The following is an 18,026-nucleotide window of genomic DNA, read 5'->3' on the forward strand; positions in this document are numbered from 1 at the left end:
AGCTACATTTTTAACCAGCTGAGAATCTGCCCTTATGCAGCTCAGTCTAGTGCTTTCCTTTCATCCACTAAGGCTGAAACTCTGTGCAAAAAGTGATCATGTTTGATTTCTTCCTTCTTAGCATTATGGTCCAGACTCGGCTGTCAGTTCCACCCAAGCACCTTTCATTTCATCAGAGTATGTAAGATGTTGCCTCTCCAACATTAATTCGGGTTTCAGATATTAACACTGACACAGATTTGTTTCAATGAGTTCCCATCGCTGTAACTGAAAGCACAGTTGAGTCAATCCCATTTGTTTCTCCTGGTTTCACTCTCTGGTATGGTCCTGACTCTGCCAAATTTTAAAGACCATCCGGGGTTTAACACCTCATTGATATGCTTTGTTGAATAGGGAATGTCACGGCATACTTTATTGATTGTGCATGTATGCTTACAGATATTTTCTCTTAACCCCCAATCCAAGTGGTGTTTCCCACACAGTTACTGGAGCTGCTTGTGTGACTTTAGTGCATTGGACTTGGGTAGCTTAACAGTGACTCAATTAGCTGGGAGGAAATTGGCCTGCTTTCTCATGAACGCTTTTGTGTTACCTTTGCATTTCATGGCAGTGAGGGTTTGCCCAAGATCCAATATCCAAGATATTTATAAAGGTAATTGGAGTTGTTCATTAGCTGGTTCTCACAGACTCTGGGATACGGTCCATCTAGATTCCTTCATCCGTAGATTTTCAGTTCTTTCCTTTATTCACATGCTTTGTGCCAAATCTCAGGACAACATTAGAGCTGACTTAATGAGGATTCCTCCTGACTACGGGGGAACGCAGGCAGAGCTGTGCCTGCTCACCCTACGCCAAACCTGTTGTGCATATATAAATGATGCTCTGGGGGAAGGTGGCAATGGCTGTACTGCTGCTGCAGCCTGTGCTGTGGCAGCAACCAGACATCCTGAGCAGCCCAGATAATGCTCTCAGTTGCTTTTTAGGACAGGGCTGTCATGGTTCAGGAAAAAAAAAAAGCTCAGGAATTTCAGCAGCACTCCCTCAGAGTTGCCACATAAGATCTGGACATCGAGATCTGGTTCTGAAAACCGACATAGCTATTTTGTACGTTTGCAGCTCCATTTCTGGACAATTCTACTTAAGAATCCATTATTTGCTAGTGGAACTATTCCAGATGAATCGTGAGGCAGCTCTCCTCCAAGTGTACCACTAAGTTTATATTTTCATTTATTTACTGTTTGTCCAATATTTTCCTCTGCCTTTACTTTAGCTCACTGCCTCCATGGCTCCCTTTAAGCTCTTCTACAAATACATAATTAATTCTTCCTGCATATCTCGGAAGCACTGAGGATTTCCCAGTTTGACTGTTGTGCATACCGGTGCCAGACAGAGCTTTGTGGAGACAAGGAGAGAAGAACCACTTTAAGCACCTGGAACAAGGGAGAACCATTAATTTTTAGCAAATGGGGCTAGGGTATATTTGAAATATTCCTATTCTGGCCAGTAGAGGGAAGTCATGTAAGTACACAGCCATCACTGCAGTGTGGTTTTGCTATTCCCATTCCTGCACTTCATTTAATTCTCCTTCCAGCATAGGTGGGTGGGTGGGGGAAATACAAATCAACCCCTGAGAAATTAGGAAAGGTAAGAATTGCAAGAAAAAAAAAAGTGGTATCCATTATTAGATCAATTAGTGTAGCTGGAAAACTTGTCTACCTAAAAACCTGTCCTGTTTGTGTCCACAGACCATCACAGCTGCAGTAACACAACCCCAAAGAAAGGAGGTACCAGCATCTGTGATGACTAGCCTAGGCTGTAGATCCATCCACGATGTGGATTCCCACCTCCAAGTCAGTAACAGCAGCCCTACAAAGTAATAAAGGATTTGCATCAAGAGTGGACGGAGGGGCAAACAATTTCCTTTGGGGGATCATTGTCAGCAGCTGCTTAGCATCCCAAAGAGCGCAAAAGCAAGGGAACATTCAGACTTGAACTGGCAGTTTCCTCTGTTCCTAAATAATGCATATACACAAGGGTGAGAGCTGTGACATGCACACAGCAGCCTGCTGAGCCTCTGCTGCCATGGCGTGAGGACACCTCCAAAAGATGCACATCACTGCACAGGCACAATCATCCCAGGACAGCCACACCTCCGGGCATGCTTGACTGCTCAATTTCACTCAACCCAATGACATAAAGAGGAGAAAAGACAGATAGATAAAATAGATTTTGACTGAGATGCACCACTTAATCCTTTTTTCCCCATCAGTAAGCTCTCTTGCTTTCACTTCCTAGCAGGCATTATGCAAATTGAGAGTCCCCTGAAGTGATATTTGCAAGAGTAGGATCATACAAGAAAGGGCAGAATGCTCCTTTGCCAATACAACCCCCTGCCCCTACTATTCTTTTTCAAATAATACTATACTCATGGTAAGTACTAAAAATATGTACTCTACCATTCAAGCACTTAATGTTCTTAAATGCCACTTTGTTCAGGGGAAATGGTCTTTGTAAAACATGAAATTCACTGGGAACAAAATTTATGTTTCAATCTGATTTACTCTATTTATATATATATCTGTATTTATTTTTTTCCAGCTGATTACATCAGTTAAATCTCCCTCTCAAATGCCATCCAGCTAAAGCAAGTACTTCAGGGAGGCTGTTGATAACTTATTGACTATGTTGGGTATCATCAGCTGTTGGCTGATGTCTGAACTTTACAGTCACTTCCTGGGGCTTGAATGATACATGGTGATACACAGGGGCACTGGGAAAAGAAAAATCTTATACTGCAGTGCTATTAGTGTATGTGCTGCGATCGCTACAAATACATGGGTTAGCCAATTTTAGTTGAAGTAGTAACAGATCAAATTAAACAATAGGACACTGAAGCCCCAAGTCTTTCCATGGCAGAGAGAAACAAATATCCTCAGAGACAAAGGTTGACTTAGACAAACATTCCTCCGTGGCACTTGACGACACTTAAAGCTCATTTAAACGTGAACCACTTGCTGTCTCCCTGCTATGAGATAGGTGTGATTTTCAGTGGCAGTGAAAAAGACCATCTCCAAGAAACAGACATTTAAAATCCAAAGAGAGATCCACTTTCCTATGCCCTGAGCTTTATTTCATATTGCAGTGTTGGAAGCCATGCCAAACACTTGTCCTGTTGTTTTATTCAGAAGGCTTCTTCTTCCAAAGACAGAATTGGTTTCTGTTTCATAACCTTCCACATTGATATTTTATTGTCATGAATTATTTGGGATCAGTAAAGTGTGGATCACAATGTCTGGAGCCCTCCACAGGGGGTGTCTGCTCTGCACTCTCATTTGATTCTCAACAGCATTGTTCTCACTTCATTTAAAAATATTCATTCCATCTTCTAGTTTATATCGAGTCCTGGGTGACCTAGTGAATATTTCCCCATTTTCTGGTAGCTGGCTTTATATTTGTTGTATAATTTGGGGCAACTACAGGACTTACAGTCCTACTCAATTTCATTTGCATTGTTCTGGTGTCCTCGTAGAAACCTGAGGTACTCAGTGAAACATCTAATATTTAGTTTCCATTTTTCATTGTCATATCCTGCTATCTCACTCAGTTTTCACCTTGCCTTCCCCCACATACATTTGCTCATTGACATAAATTACTGTTTTGCTTGAGTACAACTTACGTGTTTGGCCCTTCGCTTCTACGAGAGCAGCAGTGATGCCTAGAACAGATGCAATGCTTTAAGTGCTTCCCTAGCTTTTTGGAGGTGTCAGTACAGAATGAGTTTGACTGCATGAGTCATGGCTAAAGCTGTTTTAGGAAGGAAGGATAAAGGGAGGTCTGTCCAGCACAATCGAGAAGAAAATCTGCAGAATCATCATCATAACCATCCTGCAAACTTACATTTCTCAGTAATCACATCTGGCTTGATACAAAGGCCATTGTATTTTGGATTTGGACCAATGTGCAGATGCCTTTGCCTGTCCACATCCCGTGTAGAGTAAAAAGTTGGCTCTCTTTATTGGCAGAGGATATAGCAAGAGGAAGAAGTTCAGTCCAAACCTTTTCTTCATGTGTGGCTGTTCCTAGAGCTCCTAATACACAAGGGCTCCACCTTGACCCTACATCCTCCTGCTTCTACTGCAGGATCATCTGGATTTCCATCAGCATGATGCTAACAAGCAACTCACAGGAGTAAGACGCTGACTGGCTGAAGCAAGATGTCACAGAAGGGGATCTTCTCTCTGCTTTGATAGCCAGATACTAACTAATCGGTGTGGCAGTACTGGAAAGGTTGTAGATGGTTCTTTAGCGCATCATGCCAAAATGTGAAGAGTGGATAATTTTTATTTCATTATACTCTTGTTCTGCACAGACTTCAATATTGTCAGAGTGCTGTATGAACTTTAACCAATTAATGAAACATGAACTGCTTATTAGGTGACCCAAAAGGTCTCTCCCCTCCGATCCGTGAATAACAAGTGAAAATCAATGTGCTGCTGGTAAATGCATATGCATGAAATCTTTTAAGACACTTGGCTAAAATAGCTAATAATAAACTTCACAGCATTCCTGAGAAATCAAAACAGGAAGGGAAAAGCAGCCAGCAAAAATAAAACATTCTTCTGCAAAACACTGCCTAGACAAGTTAGCATCAGCTAAATGATCAATAGGTCACCATTACGTATGATATTTACATCTGATCTGCATTACTGCATTGCTGGGCTGAAATGTCCAACACGGCTCATATCAGCTAGCACTTCCTTCCTTAAAATCTGCCTTCATATAAAATTCACCTTGATTTATGTGCTTGCATCCAGTGCTGTACGTTTGAATGTAACATTGCCAAACTTTCTACTGTGTTCACCTGCTGGTTAGAGAGCAGAGATATTTCAAGATGAAAACAAACTAAAGATGGTTGCAGAAGGCTTAGTATTTTCAAAGAATAGAAATAATAGAGTTTTGCATATGCTCAGCCTTCTGCTGCCATTATGTCATGGTGTATTATCATTTTCTGCTACCGAAAAATAGTCTACACACCATGTATTTCCTTAATCATGGGTTGATTAACTCCTTGACACACATACACACAAACCTGCAACAATTCTTTTGCTTTCATCAACTAAAAAATGTTTGGGGGAGGTTTTTTGGCATCTGCTGTGTAGAAACTTACTTGGGCTTCAAATCTGGAATTTCAGGTGTTTTCGCTTTCTTTCACGTGCGCACGTTTGAAATTCAAATGGGCCCATATAGAAGCTCCGTCCAACTCTTATTTTCCAGAAGGTGAATTTTAGCTCCACCTTCACTTGAATGCTAATTGTGTAGCATCACAATAAAACCACACATGCTTCCTGAAGGCATGAAAAATTCCCTCCTGACCCTTAGAAAAATCTGCCAGTTATTCCTAAATATAACGCCGGCTAATAACAAGTTCTGTAATTACACAGCACAGAGTACACAGAGCCTTCCTTTTACTGCACTAATGCTATGTTCTTCAAGGCAACACTGAGGAGTGGCAGATTTATAATATTAAACGAGAAGATTTCAGGCATAAGGTTAAGAAAGGCAGGCCAATGGAGAAGACGAACATACGGAAATACTCCACAGGAATAGAGGAAAGGGGCTTCACTTGATAAACTTTCTGTAAATCTATTGGCCTCATTCACAATGAATATGACTGAGGTTTTCTTAGCAAGTAGCCCCTTGCTCCTAAACATTTTTTGTCTGTAAAATGACTGCAGATTTATGCACTTGAACTGTTTCACTTCCTAACGTTCTATAAATAAGCCTCATCTGGTCTATTTCTCACTATGTCCAAGTCCCTTCTCGCTGAGCCTAACTCATACAGTCCCAGTTAGCTGATGCTTTCCTTCACGTAAACTAGACTTTCCAAAACCTGATCTAGTGCCTGGGCTCTTCATGTCCCGTGAAAGAAGTCTCTAACAGCTGCTCAGTGTTGCTACACACTAGATCAAGTATTCAGAGATGGATCTATCAAAGAGGTCAACTCCCTCCTGATACTGCATTAACTAATCTGCTGCTATTTTAAACTTTGCTTGGCCTTGTTATTACTTCTACTCCACTGCACCGCTTTGCATAGACATATTGCATTTCATGAATCCATTTACCCCATCAATCAAGATCATTCTGGGAACAACTTAATTCTTCTAAATTATAACTATTCTTCCTATTTTAGCATAATCTGATAAGACAGCACAGTATAAATTATGAAGAAAATGTTAATACAAAGCCAACCCTGCAACTATCTGCTTTTGCCCACACACACAAAAAAATTGCTTCTTACCTTCTTTGTTGCTATGTAAGAAATAAGGGGATACTCTTGCTCACTTTCATTCTTGCAAGCCTTTCTCACTTGTGTCTTCCTATTGACTTTGCCACAACTCCTCACACAACTGAAAGGATTACTGTCATAGTTTGAAGCTTCCAGGATCAGGTCCCAGTTCTTTACCTGTGTTAATAATTTATTACCTAGCCCGTGTATGCAGAGGGTGTAGAATAATACATCCTGTGAAACTTTGTTAAAAGCCTCTGAAAATCCCAATATGTCTGCCGCTTCCCTCCCACCTAGATCAATATTTATTTAATTTAAAAAAGGAATCCAATTTGCCTGACATGATTTACTTTCCACAAATCCATGCCGACTCGCATTATGATGCCACATTCTTATTAAACTGTAGGCAAGTGTAGCCTTATGCTGCTAGGAAATGTATTTTTGAGACTGCATTTATAAACAGTGGAATCCTCTGAGGGGCTGCAATGCCCAGCGCAAGGAGTTGAGGAGATCTTTATTGCCCAACTGGTCTGTTATTTTCCACCTCAAACTGTTTTCCTTTAAAACACCAAAACAACATCGACTCTTCAAATGCTAGCTCTTAATTTTGATGCGCATTTACATTGCAAGTCATGGCCATTTATCAGGAGTTGTCCTGTGCCCTGCATTATAAAGTCCCTGTGTAGAAACAGTTCCCAACGCCCAGGGAGTTTAGTCTATGGCAATGGTCCCACAGCTGATCTTATTGTTGGGCCTCAGTCAGAAGCCAGGCCACATCAGCAGAAACAGACAATCATAATGTCAACAGCACACAGCTATACAAAGGAATAAGCAGCTGCAGGGTTTCTTTCTGTTTTGTGTCACATCCCAAACAATGTTCCATGCTGTTCAAATGACCTTAGGCAGGCTGTTCCTCCCATGGTGACACAAAGCGCTTGCACTCATCCCACTGCTCAGTTCTCTGATCCCTCACTTCACCTGGAGACTGATACTCAGGTACAGTGGTGTGCTACTATTTCAGCACGTTGTCCCTTGCACCCTTAGTCCTGTCTTCTCAGCTAATGAGTGATGTGCTCTTCAGCAAGCAGACGTGCCAACAAAGTGTGTCTCTTCCTTCAACCTCTTCCTAAGGCTTCAGCTCCCAGGTCTGCTGTTATCATTGCATTTCTGCATGCCTGTCTGGGGATAAATCCTGTCCAGTACTGACAGAGGGTGCGGAACCCTCTTTGCTTTCTCATTCTCTCCAATTTGGCAGTTCCTAAAGCATTTCCAGAATCTCATCCTACCAATAAACATTTTCCCAGCTATTTGTCCAATGAAGTTTCCGTTTTTATTCTTCCTCCCCTCCGTTTCCTCTTACCATGCACTAACAAAGCACTGAACTGAGCTCTTACTGATTTCTTAGAGGACAATTTGTATACATACAATAGTCAGAATGGCCTGGAGTATGTTGGTACGTACTTGCCAGACTGGCATTCATCAGTACTGTGAAACAGAACAAAATCCCATTGCAATAGTGGGACTTTTTAACCCCTTTGTGATAACACAGACAAATGCCCCTTCAGCCCCACATGTAATCCCAACAGCTGGGCACGGAAACACAAACCCACCCAACTCAAACCACGGCTTAAGTACAGAATTGTTCAGGTAGCATCAAGCTGTTTGTGGTATTTCTCATCAAGTACCCTACCTTGAACTCCATGGGGGTGTACTTCTCATTCTTGGGGGTGGTGTTGCCCTTGTAATGGAGATGGTTGGGAGTGGTTGGGTGGATAACAGTCGACTCCTGGGACTGCCTCTGACAGCGCTGGCAGTACACATAAATCACAAACGTTAAGAGGCTAGAGCCAAAGAAACAGGAGACCCCAGTGGCAATCAGATGGATGAGGCTAAAACCTGCAAGGGAATGACAAGAGATGCTATTTTTAAAGAACAGCCTTTTTCCCTCTCCCGACAAGACCACAGGTGCAAATCAGAGCTATGACATCTCGGGATCAACATTAATAAGCTGTTGAAGCCCGAGTCTTACGTTCCAACATAAACTGACATAATCTCCCTGCAAATCGGTCTCCCCACTGCAGCTCAGCCTTGTGCAGTTTAACAGGTTCATGCATTGTTTTCTCCAAGCTCCCTCCCTGTCTCTCCTCTCTCCCCTCTATTGATATTGAAACTAAACATTATGTTAAGCTGACAGCTAAAGAAATGAGCCGTACAAACAATGCACATTAATGGATTCCAAAGCATGTGCGTGTCATGGAAATAAGGGGATAAAAATGCTTAGTGTTTTTCTGAAGGGGAAGGAAAGGAGGGGAAAGCCCTTTTTGTCAGCTGCCCAAAATGCCTATGGGACTGTGTGTCGGGTGGGGGAGAGACACATTCCTCCCCCGTGTAATCCAAGTGCGCTCAGCATTCTTACTTATTCACAGAGGGGTACTGCCCTGGCCACCTCTGCACTGCTTCAGAGGTGTATTTGTACTGCTGACAGTGAAACAGGAGTCCTCAAGGGAACGGGAATGATAGGAAGAAGAAAGGAAAGGGGGGTAACTGCTTGAAAAAACTGCTTTGGTTGGCTTTCTCCACAAAGACAGGAAGGCAGTTGCAGGCAGGTGCCAGTGGGGTAGCTACAGTGCGATTATTTCAAAAAGCAAAGCTCCAGGACTATAAAAGCCTCCTGCAGAGCTCTCTCCACGTGGGCTTTCAGCAGCACCCTCCAAGCACAGCGCTGCCCCCAGGAAGGAGCTGCAGCACTGGTAGTGCCTGCCTCCCACTGCGGCTGGTGGGGGAAGAAAGTCAAATCTCACCTCCCTTCACGGTCTCAAAATGAATCACCAACAGATCTCCACCACCACCAGAACAAATATCAGTGACCCTTACAGCCACCAAGTTAATGAAGCAACGAGAGGCACCCTTGGGTGGCAAAACTGTACAACCCTGTTGCCTTTTGCTGTGTGCAGGGGGGAATCTACAGAAGAAGAATCAGCAAGGTGACCCCAAATGTTGCTGCCTTTCCCCTGCTTTTGCTCTGTAATATTTCAGACAGGAATGACAGGGGTCTAGTGCCTGGGAGGGATTCTCCACTGCTGCTCCTCCAGGGCAGCCGTCCTGGGGAATGGCCATATTGGCTTGGTGGGGTCTGCAGCAGTAAAATTCCCGTAATACTTAAAAAGCCAATTCGTTTGGACAGACCGCTGTGTTGACTTAACTGTGTGCAGAGAAATGGAAGGGACTACTCAGAGAGTGGCTTTAAATGAGGTTCATTCTTAGTCTGTTCACGGCATTCATTTTTTTTGGTGCCATCTTACATTTTAACTGATATGCTTTTCAGATGAATTCTGCCCATTAGTCTGCTGCTCTCCTCTAATCTTTAGTTAAAAAATATCCTCCTGAGTTTAAAAGGAACCAAACCAATAGAGTCCTACAGCAAAGTAATGCACTTCAATCATAATTACAGTAAGGAACATACAGAATTTATTAGACTGACAAGCTACATTTATTTTTTAAACCACACTATAGAATTCTATTGCAAGATTACCACTTTCTATTGTGTTTTGGATGAGGGTCCAAAAACCAGCAGAAAGACAGTAATTTCCTACTAAATGTTGTAAGACTCCCGAAAAGACATTTCCTTTCTAAAAGAGCTCTGCCTCACTCATGAGAGCTAAAACACAGAATATGCAACTGTGCTCAGTGAAGCCACATAACACTGTCTCTTTCTCCTCCTGTCCAGCTTTGCTTACATTGCAGTGAATGTTTCATTTCACTGGTACATTTCCCAGTTCACTACAGTAGGAAATCCTTTCTAAAACATAAAGCTCTCTTACTTTTCACTTTCACCTTTCAAAGACCCACCTGATTTTTCAGGTGAGTTTTAGCAGTATCTGAGGGATAAAATGAGTAATTATGTCTGCAGTACTTGAGTCCCCAGAGGGGAAACTTTTTGGAAAATACAGATTTTTTGAGATGCATCGACTGAATTTCTGTTGATTGGCTTCCTGGCCAAATATTGTAGAATGCTAAGTAATGAATACAATTAGCTAAGGTAAAATGTAGATTACAACAGCAAATATAAGGGTGGAAAAAGAAGAAGGAAATGAGAATACAGAGCATAACAGCAGAATGCCACCCATGGGAAGGAAGCATGGAACAGATACATTGCACTCTCTGAGGGGGAAGGAGTGATGCAGAAAGCTGACTGTTATGTGGTAGGTGCCGAAATCTTAATTCCATCGATTGCCCCACAGTCACAAACCGAGGCCACATTTCCATTCCACACGTGACATGCTTTTTTTTTTTTTGCCATGATCTGCACAGGGAGAAGAGATTTTGGCAGCCTGCAGATCATCTAGATTTCAAGAAAGCAGGGGTGTGATGCTAGTGGGAATTGACATAGTCATTAGTGTGAAACTAGCATTTTAAAATGTCGAAGGAACTTGCCATTTTCTTCAGTCTGGATTTTTATCACAGGGGCTCCTAGGGCAGTCGAGAAGTGACACTAATGACTGGATCTTTCCAATTTACATGCAGAAAGGAGACAACTTCTTTGAGAGGTGAGGACTTCCGTGAAAGAAAGTGCTTGGAGGACAACTATAAGCTCTAATCTAGTCCTGTATCAGCAAAGGAACTGTCTAAGAGACCCCATTCAGTGAAATCTTTATAGGTTACTTAAAAACTCCTGCCTTCAAACAGCTGGAGGCTTACAGTGGTAAAATGAGGACTACCCCTTCATTCTCCTGAACCATTTATCCTGTGGGTAGAGATAGACAAGCAATTTGCTTCCTGGTAATTAATGACCCTTGGTGGCCAACCCAAACCCCCAAATAAATAAAAATCTTGGAATTGACAAGTGGCCAGTGTGATACATTCCTCCAGTCTGACTCAGACAGCAAGACTCCAGTGGAATTAAGGCTATCACTGGGATGTGAACTGTATAGATTAATGGTTTGGTTGATACTGCACAGGGAGAAAAGAAGCCAGGTTAGGATAAAAACAAGATATATAGTTAGTGGTATCCTACCTCCACAGTTTGTGCTCTCATCAATGCTGGAGGCTGGTAGGATCACTAAACAAAGAGAAGAATATTGGAGAAAGTTGTCATTTTGCCACCACTTTACTTCTTTAAATAATTAACCACCCCCCAAGCTCCAGACATGAAAAGCTGCTCCTGTGTTCTGCAGCAAGCTGAGAGTCTCTCTAAATTGAATGGAAAGCTCAGAGTGTAAACCACATGCAACAAAACCTCTCCAAAGACCTGACAATTACAGTACTGTTACCTGAATACTGTTTAGATTCTTCAATTTAGGGGAAAGAAGGTAGCTGAGAGAACCATGGAAAAGAGACTACCACTATCTAGAGATCTCAGATTTTCAAGCCAGGTCATTATAGTCCAGAAAAGAACATTTGGAAGGTGTTATTCGGCCTAGACAGATATCAAATATTTTCCCGAGAGACTCATTTTCCGCAAAACATAGAGTGGAAAATGTTAATGACTATCTATCCATCAACCACGCTGCTCTGTTAGACACTTGATTATTCTTCCCACTTCACACACAAGTTACCTTCACCTGCCCCACCTTGTTTCTTCACTCTTTTAGGATGCTTCCTTTGATACCTGAACTCAAGGACCTTCTGTTGCCTGCATCCATGCTGAGAACAGAGCTCATTTTTATAACCCAACCTCAGATGAACTATGCAAAGTTAAAAGTTTCAGTTCAGGTGAAGCAATACTAGTTATTTATTATAGAACTAGGTAATTCGGTTTTTTAAGAGAGCTGAGCTACCCCAAGGAATGCCAGCTACCCTATGCCTGCAACAAGGGAGTTGATAACATATTCATCAGTTTACTTGTTTTTCTAGAAGCGTACAAACCCCTTTTATAGTAGAAAATACCTCGCTCTAGCTTGACACTCTGGGGATGAGCTGTTTTTCTGAATTGGCCCACCCTCTCCTTCTCCAACAACATTGTACATACCTGGAATTTCATTGTACAGGCAATCCTGGTACTGCGTGCTGTTTCCAACACACTGAGAAGAGTCTGGACTGTGCACCTCGCAGTAACGGCTGCGGTACTGGATACCCTCCTCATTACACAGGCTCCACTCTGACCACTCTGACCAGCCACCTTAAATCCAAGATCAGGAAAACACATGGACAATATCACCAAGAAGGAAAAGGATCTCTTGTGGAAAACAAACTTCTCCCATGCTGGAGGGTGTCTAGATCTTCACCTGGGCCTCACACATGCAATCCAGTGATCTTCAGTGGATTTAACTATGTCAATACAAATACCAGTGCAGGCATCACAGCCTACTTGTCAGACTGAAGTTTTCTTAACACAGACTGAACCGACCCTTGGTGGAGCACTGCACAGTGCAGAGTTGTTTCAATAGCTCCTATATCAACTCTGTGGTTAAAGATGTACAAGGAGTTGGATGGGGCAATCTTGCACCAGGACCTCCAGATTTTAGGTTGTCTCCCAGGAATACCCCAAGCAGCCAGCACAAATTATAGCAGTTATAAAGCTTTTGCTAAGGTTCCTAAGGGCAGGAGTCAGCCTGCGCTGGATCAGAAATACAAAAAGGTGATTCAAAACCAGCACAGATCTGAACCCTAAGCTCTGAGTTGTAGCACACATTCATCTGCCAGTCTGTAAGACAAAAAAAGGAAGGATCAACCCTTCAGCAACTGTACAGATTGATGCTTCGTGACTCCTTGTGCTTGTCTTGCAGCTTCCACATTCAAGAACCGAAGTCCTGCTTTTTCAATTACTTTAAATGGATCATCCATTAACAAGATTTTGCCTGGCCAGGACTAGAATGTGAAAGCATGGTCTAGTGAACAAGTACAAACAGAAAGGTGATGTGTTTGATTTGAATGCTAGGATGTCTGCTTTTTCCTTGGTTCAATATCCATTTACTGAATGATCAGAAAAGCTTCTAACTAATGGTGTTCCTGATTTATCTTTTAAACATTTTGCGGATGTGCCTTGCTCCCACCACCACCCAAGCCAGCTGGAGCAGGGATGAGAACTGACTACCTTCACACGGGTGCGTGTTGCAGAGGGCCTCCTCAGTGTGCAGCCCAATGCAGATATCCTCCCCGCTAGATGGAGCTGGATTGGTGCAAGTCCGCGTGCGCTGGTAGTGTCCTCCTCCGCAGGTTGCTGAGCACTGAGACCAAGGAGTCCAGCACGACCAGGAGCCTTTCACTGAAGGGTATGGAAAAGCAAGGAGAGAGAGGTGCATGCAGTTGGTTACTCCTCTCACTGTGACAAAGCTGGAGAGTCCCTGTATCTCACCTTCCAGGTCTACCCTGCCCAGACTAGCTAGCACTTTCTTGCACCCCAGGACATTTGGTCCTGACAAGAGCTTGATATCAAGAGAGGGTTTGAAGATGCTGAACTCTGTGGATGCCAAATGAAGTCTATGCACAAAAAGACTGCATCATAAAGCACCGTAATAGAAACTATTCCTTAGGGTAGGCACTTTGTTGTTACACACCTTTTTATTGTTATTATATTGTCTTCTGACACTTCACCTAAAGCAGCAGAGTATTCACTTGGAAAAATGGTGTTGTACAACCTAAGTGGAGTTTATATGGCACCTTTCTGCAGGGAACCCCAAATCTTTTAGTCCCAGCCTTCAGAAAAGGGAAATTCAGAGGCTTTGTATGAGCACAGTCCCATAACACATTAATAATAAATCCAGGGAGGGATTTAAGAACCCTGCTTCCCAACCCCTCTTATCAGGTTACTAGACTACCTGATTTTCAGGTCCACATGCCACTACTTCAGGAGACAGCAACCTCACGACTTAGTGCAAGATGAACCCAGGATTTGTGTATACATATTGAGTGAGGCAGGGAAGGAGGGAGACACAGAGAAATAGCAGTCATGCACTTACAAGAGATTGTAAAACATCATAGTGTCCAGGGAGAGAAAACAGCACAGAAGAAGGGCACAGACATTGGTGAAAAGCCACTGAAGAGTTTCCAAAATAGTACTAATAGCTGCCTTTATAGCACTAGAGTTATTTTCTTTTTATAAGCCACAGAGTGCAATATCTGACACTCTTGCTGTGCTCTTGCTACACATTCTGATCATGTTTTCCTACCTGCATTGGCACTTTATCTTTGCATTGAATTTTAATATCATAATAATACTATAATAATACGGCATTTTCAAGTGTAGGCCACAAACTATATAGCCAGAGTTAGATAATTGCTAGAACTGCAAAGAGGCAAAGTAATTTGTGTAAGATCACTTAAATTTAGCTTAGATAGCTATTATAGAGCAAGGAGAATGATAAGAGAGTGAGAATACATTAGTCAATAGTCTATTATTACTATTCTGGACCAGGAGTGCAACATAAACATGAGGACAAACTCGAAAACCAGGAAACCAGGCAAGAATACTCCCTGCTGGCTGTGCAGGAAATGGTAACTGATGTCAAGAGTAGATGCCCATCGCAAGAACAATACGTAAGCAGGAGAAGGGGAAGAAACAAGTGTTCACAAGAAGAACTGCCACATCAAGCATCTCTCTACACAGCATTAAGTCACATTCATTAAACCCGTCTCCTCACCAAGGTGCAGGTGCACCATCATGCCCTCCACTGGATGGAGCAGCAAACCTGCTTGAAGCAAAACAGTGCTGGACAAGCCACCGTGCTACTTCCTTTAGAGGATGTGGCTGTTTTACCCTCTGAGCCTAGGTGACACATTAGTCACAGCACCAAAGTGTGTGTGGATCACATATTGGATCATTACAATAGCTTTCAAATAAATTAAGGGTAAATCCCCCAAATTAAAAAAAAATAAAATAATAAAGGCAGATTGGGAATACTGATTTTTGGTGGCTCTGCCATTAAAATGGGCAAGAACAGGTCTGAATTTTGTGCAGGAATATAATCATGGTTACCTGGGCAGGGATGTGGGTTGCAGTCCTGGTACTCCATCGCTGACCCCACGCAGGGCAATCCACCATTTTTAGGTTCAGGGTTTGTGCATGTTCTCTTCCTGATCCTAAAGCCCAACTCACAGTCCCTGGAACAGGAAGACCAGGCCCCCCAAAAGGACCAGCCCCCATTGATAATCCGTGCAGAGGTCTTACCAGTCTTGAGGAGGTCATCAACAAGAGCTTCAAGGAAAACAAACAAGACACCACATGGTCACAAATCAATCAGTTGCTGGGCTTTTAAAAAGGACTTCATCTCATGCATACAATCAGGATTTGTGTGCCCTGGGGATGAGTTTCTGTTCTTAGCAAGTGTTACAGGGTTACAGCATAGCTAGAAGGGAAGCAAAATCCGTGCACATACAAACTGAGTCTAGCGATAACCTTGATAAATGACCCTTCTGGGGAGCAAACTGTGGCAGTTCAGGCTCTGCCCTCAGGTCGCTGCCTTGGATCACAGCAGTAGTGAAGGGAATAACCCCAGAGGCAGTGCACAAGGGGAACTCCAGAGAGAAAGAAAAGTAAAGACACGCTATTCTGTAGAATAGCTTTTTTTTTTTTTTGTCTCTACACCCTGATCACTTGCCTTTTCTCATTGGGGCAGCTTGGCAGTACCAGGAATAGATCTATATATACACTGCCACAAGCACAGGGATCATAATGGTGTTGACAGCTAAGTCACAGGGCTCTCTCCATCCCCATCATTCTGCTATGACACTAGTTGTGCATGCCAGCAGTTTCTGGCTGTTCTGAGAGGATCCCCCTTCCACCACCAAATCTAGGCTTTCCCCGTAGTGCCCCGGAGCTGGCAATACATACAGTCAGTATCGCACACAGCCGAGCCGTCATTGGGACAGAATCGACTCTCAGTCTTCTTCCTCCCAAACTGCAGCTCATGGGGATCGGAGAGCTGGGCACGACACGTGTAGCGGAAGCGCTGCTCCTGGCGGGCACCGTTCTGGGTGATGTTGACAGGCATCCAAGGGGTCCAGGGTGTGTTCCTACGCACCTCTGGGCAGCTCTCTGGGTTGCAGGTCTTATATTCCTGCCAAGAAGGAAAACTACTTTGACCTTACTTATCAAACAGCAGCAGACTAACTGACAGAGATGTATTTACACCCTAGAAAACAAGGGGTGCATGCTGGATGTAAAACAACCTTCATTCACCTTCTCTGACTTCACAGGTACAACACAGTGCTGGGCACAGCACAAAACATGGGGACTGTGGAGGCAGAGGTGCTTCAGGTAGACCTCAAGGGTGGACTACGTTTACTATTTTTATGTCTCCCTCAGGTCTTTTCTCTGCTGACTCAGGTGTTCTTGCTCATTTGAGTCCTGTGGGGCTTAGAAAGCATGGTGCATCATGGGCAGAAGAATAATTCAGGCAGTGCATAATAATAACAGCAAACTAGTTTTCTGCTGTGACCCTGATATGCTGCTCTCAGGTTGGCATAGACGAGCCCTATGAGGACAAAATGTCAGTAAGGTTTATTCCTTGAAAAGTTTACTGGTTTAAAATGGTTTTAGATAATCCGTTTTTACAGCTATTTTTTATTTTTGTTTGGTTGGCTTTTTGAATCCTCTAGTGGAGACTACAAAACATTTGCCATCTTTAGTGTAGAGATGAGCATCCACAGAGTAGAGCCAACATTTGGGTGGATGGGGATGTGGTGTTTCAGGGTCCTTACAATTCTCACCACCAGCAGGAAGATTCCAGTGAAAAGCATTGAGTTCTTGTCTAAAAATAAATAAATAAACCCATATTTTCTGGCAGAGAGAGAGCAATGTAATACTTTAGGACTTTATGATTCTAGAGTAAATGCCAAACAGCTTGTGAACAGATGGGAGGTTCCAGATCAAATCTGCTTACACTGAAAGAAAACTCTCCATAAAACTAATTAAAACATCTGCACAAAACAGCTGCCAGAATAGGAAAGGGAAAATAAAGGAGAGAAAATTGGTAGCCATTGCCTCATTGATGGGTTAACTGGGTGTATGACCTGTTGTTTACTCAAGTATGACAACGAGACTCATGTCTGATGTGTGCAGGGCCTCCTTGACTCAACAGGGTCATCCTTGGGAGTGGGATAGAATAAAAGAAATGTAGAGTGCTGCCAGTTAAAGGATTTGATATCTAAGCCTAGAGAGGCCTACGAAGTTCTCTGTGTGCCAGTCTGTTCTTACCTGTACACACACACAGACACACGCACAGACACACACACACTCAAACCAGCTTCACTGACTTCTGGAATCTGCCACCTCTCTGCTTCCCGGTTCATTTCAGCATCCTCTCCAGCAAGAGCTGAGGATAGCAATTTCTTCTAGCTTGAGAAATAAAACCAAGATGGAGAGAGGAGTTAAATAACAAGTCCCTAGAAGCTAGATGTTAATAGGTGTCCCACATGCAAAGACAATAAACACTACGTACCACAGCACAGCCTGGACATGTATTTCCATTTTCACAGGACCTCTGCCTTGAATGAATTCCTCCACCACAATTCACACTACATTTATTCCAAGGACCCCATGAAGACCAAAAAATTGGTAATGGACAAGGACTGTTCTCATTACAGAATCTGAAAGAAGAAAGCATATTGCTCAATAATGTCCGTGTCAGCACAACCTAGGAGCAAGATGATGATGAATGCAAAGCTGCACTGTACACTGCATTTGAGTGCACTTATTGCACGCACAGAAAGCCAGCAGAAAGTTGACACAACAGTCAGATTAGCAGTATTAGTGTTCATAGCAGAGAACTGTGCTCTTTATAAAGAGGAGTGGTTAACCAGG

The 18,026-nt window shown here is 43.0% G+C and overlaps 1 protein-coding gene across 6 annotated transcripts in view; it reads right to left on the reverse strand.

The window, feature by feature from the left end:
* SEMA5B (semaphorin 5B) overlaps positions 1 to 18,026 on the reverse strand; it is a 260,527-nt gene that overhangs the window by 14,770 nt on the left and 227,731 nt on the right. For 3 of the 6 annotated variants that reach the window (XM_068687504.1, XM_068687503.1, XM_068687505.1), the window contains exons 17-23: positions 17,665 to 17,812; positions 16,056 to 16,281; positions 15,201 to 15,419; positions 13,320 to 13,490; positions 12,255 to 12,404; positions 11,301 to 11,345; positions 7,977 to 8,182 (exon numbers count right to left, since the gene is read on the reverse strand). In XM_068687504.1, coding sequence (XP_068543605.1) covers positions 7,977 to 8,182; positions 11,301 to 11,345; positions 12,255 to 12,404; positions 13,320 to 13,490; positions 15,201 to 15,419; positions 16,056 to 16,281; positions 17,665 to 17,812 — 1,165 coding nt within the window. Of the gene's footprint in view, positions 1 to 6,298; positions 6,464 to 7,976; positions 8,183 to 11,300; positions 11,346 to 12,254; positions 12,405 to 13,319; positions 13,491 to 14,374; positions 14,724 to 15,200; positions 15,420 to 16,055; positions 16,282 to 17,664; positions 17,813 to 18,026 lie in introns of those variants that run through there. The other 3 variants (XM_068687501.1, XM_068687502.1, XM_068687506.1) reach the window with 2 other exon arrangements.

Source organism: Anas acuta, chromosome 6, assembly GCF_963932015.1.
Source record: "Anas acuta chromosome 6, bAnaAcu1.1, whole genome shotgun sequence".
Taxonomy (NCBI): domain Eukaryota; kingdom Metazoa; phylum Chordata; class Aves; order Anseriformes; family Anatidae; genus Anas; species Anas acuta.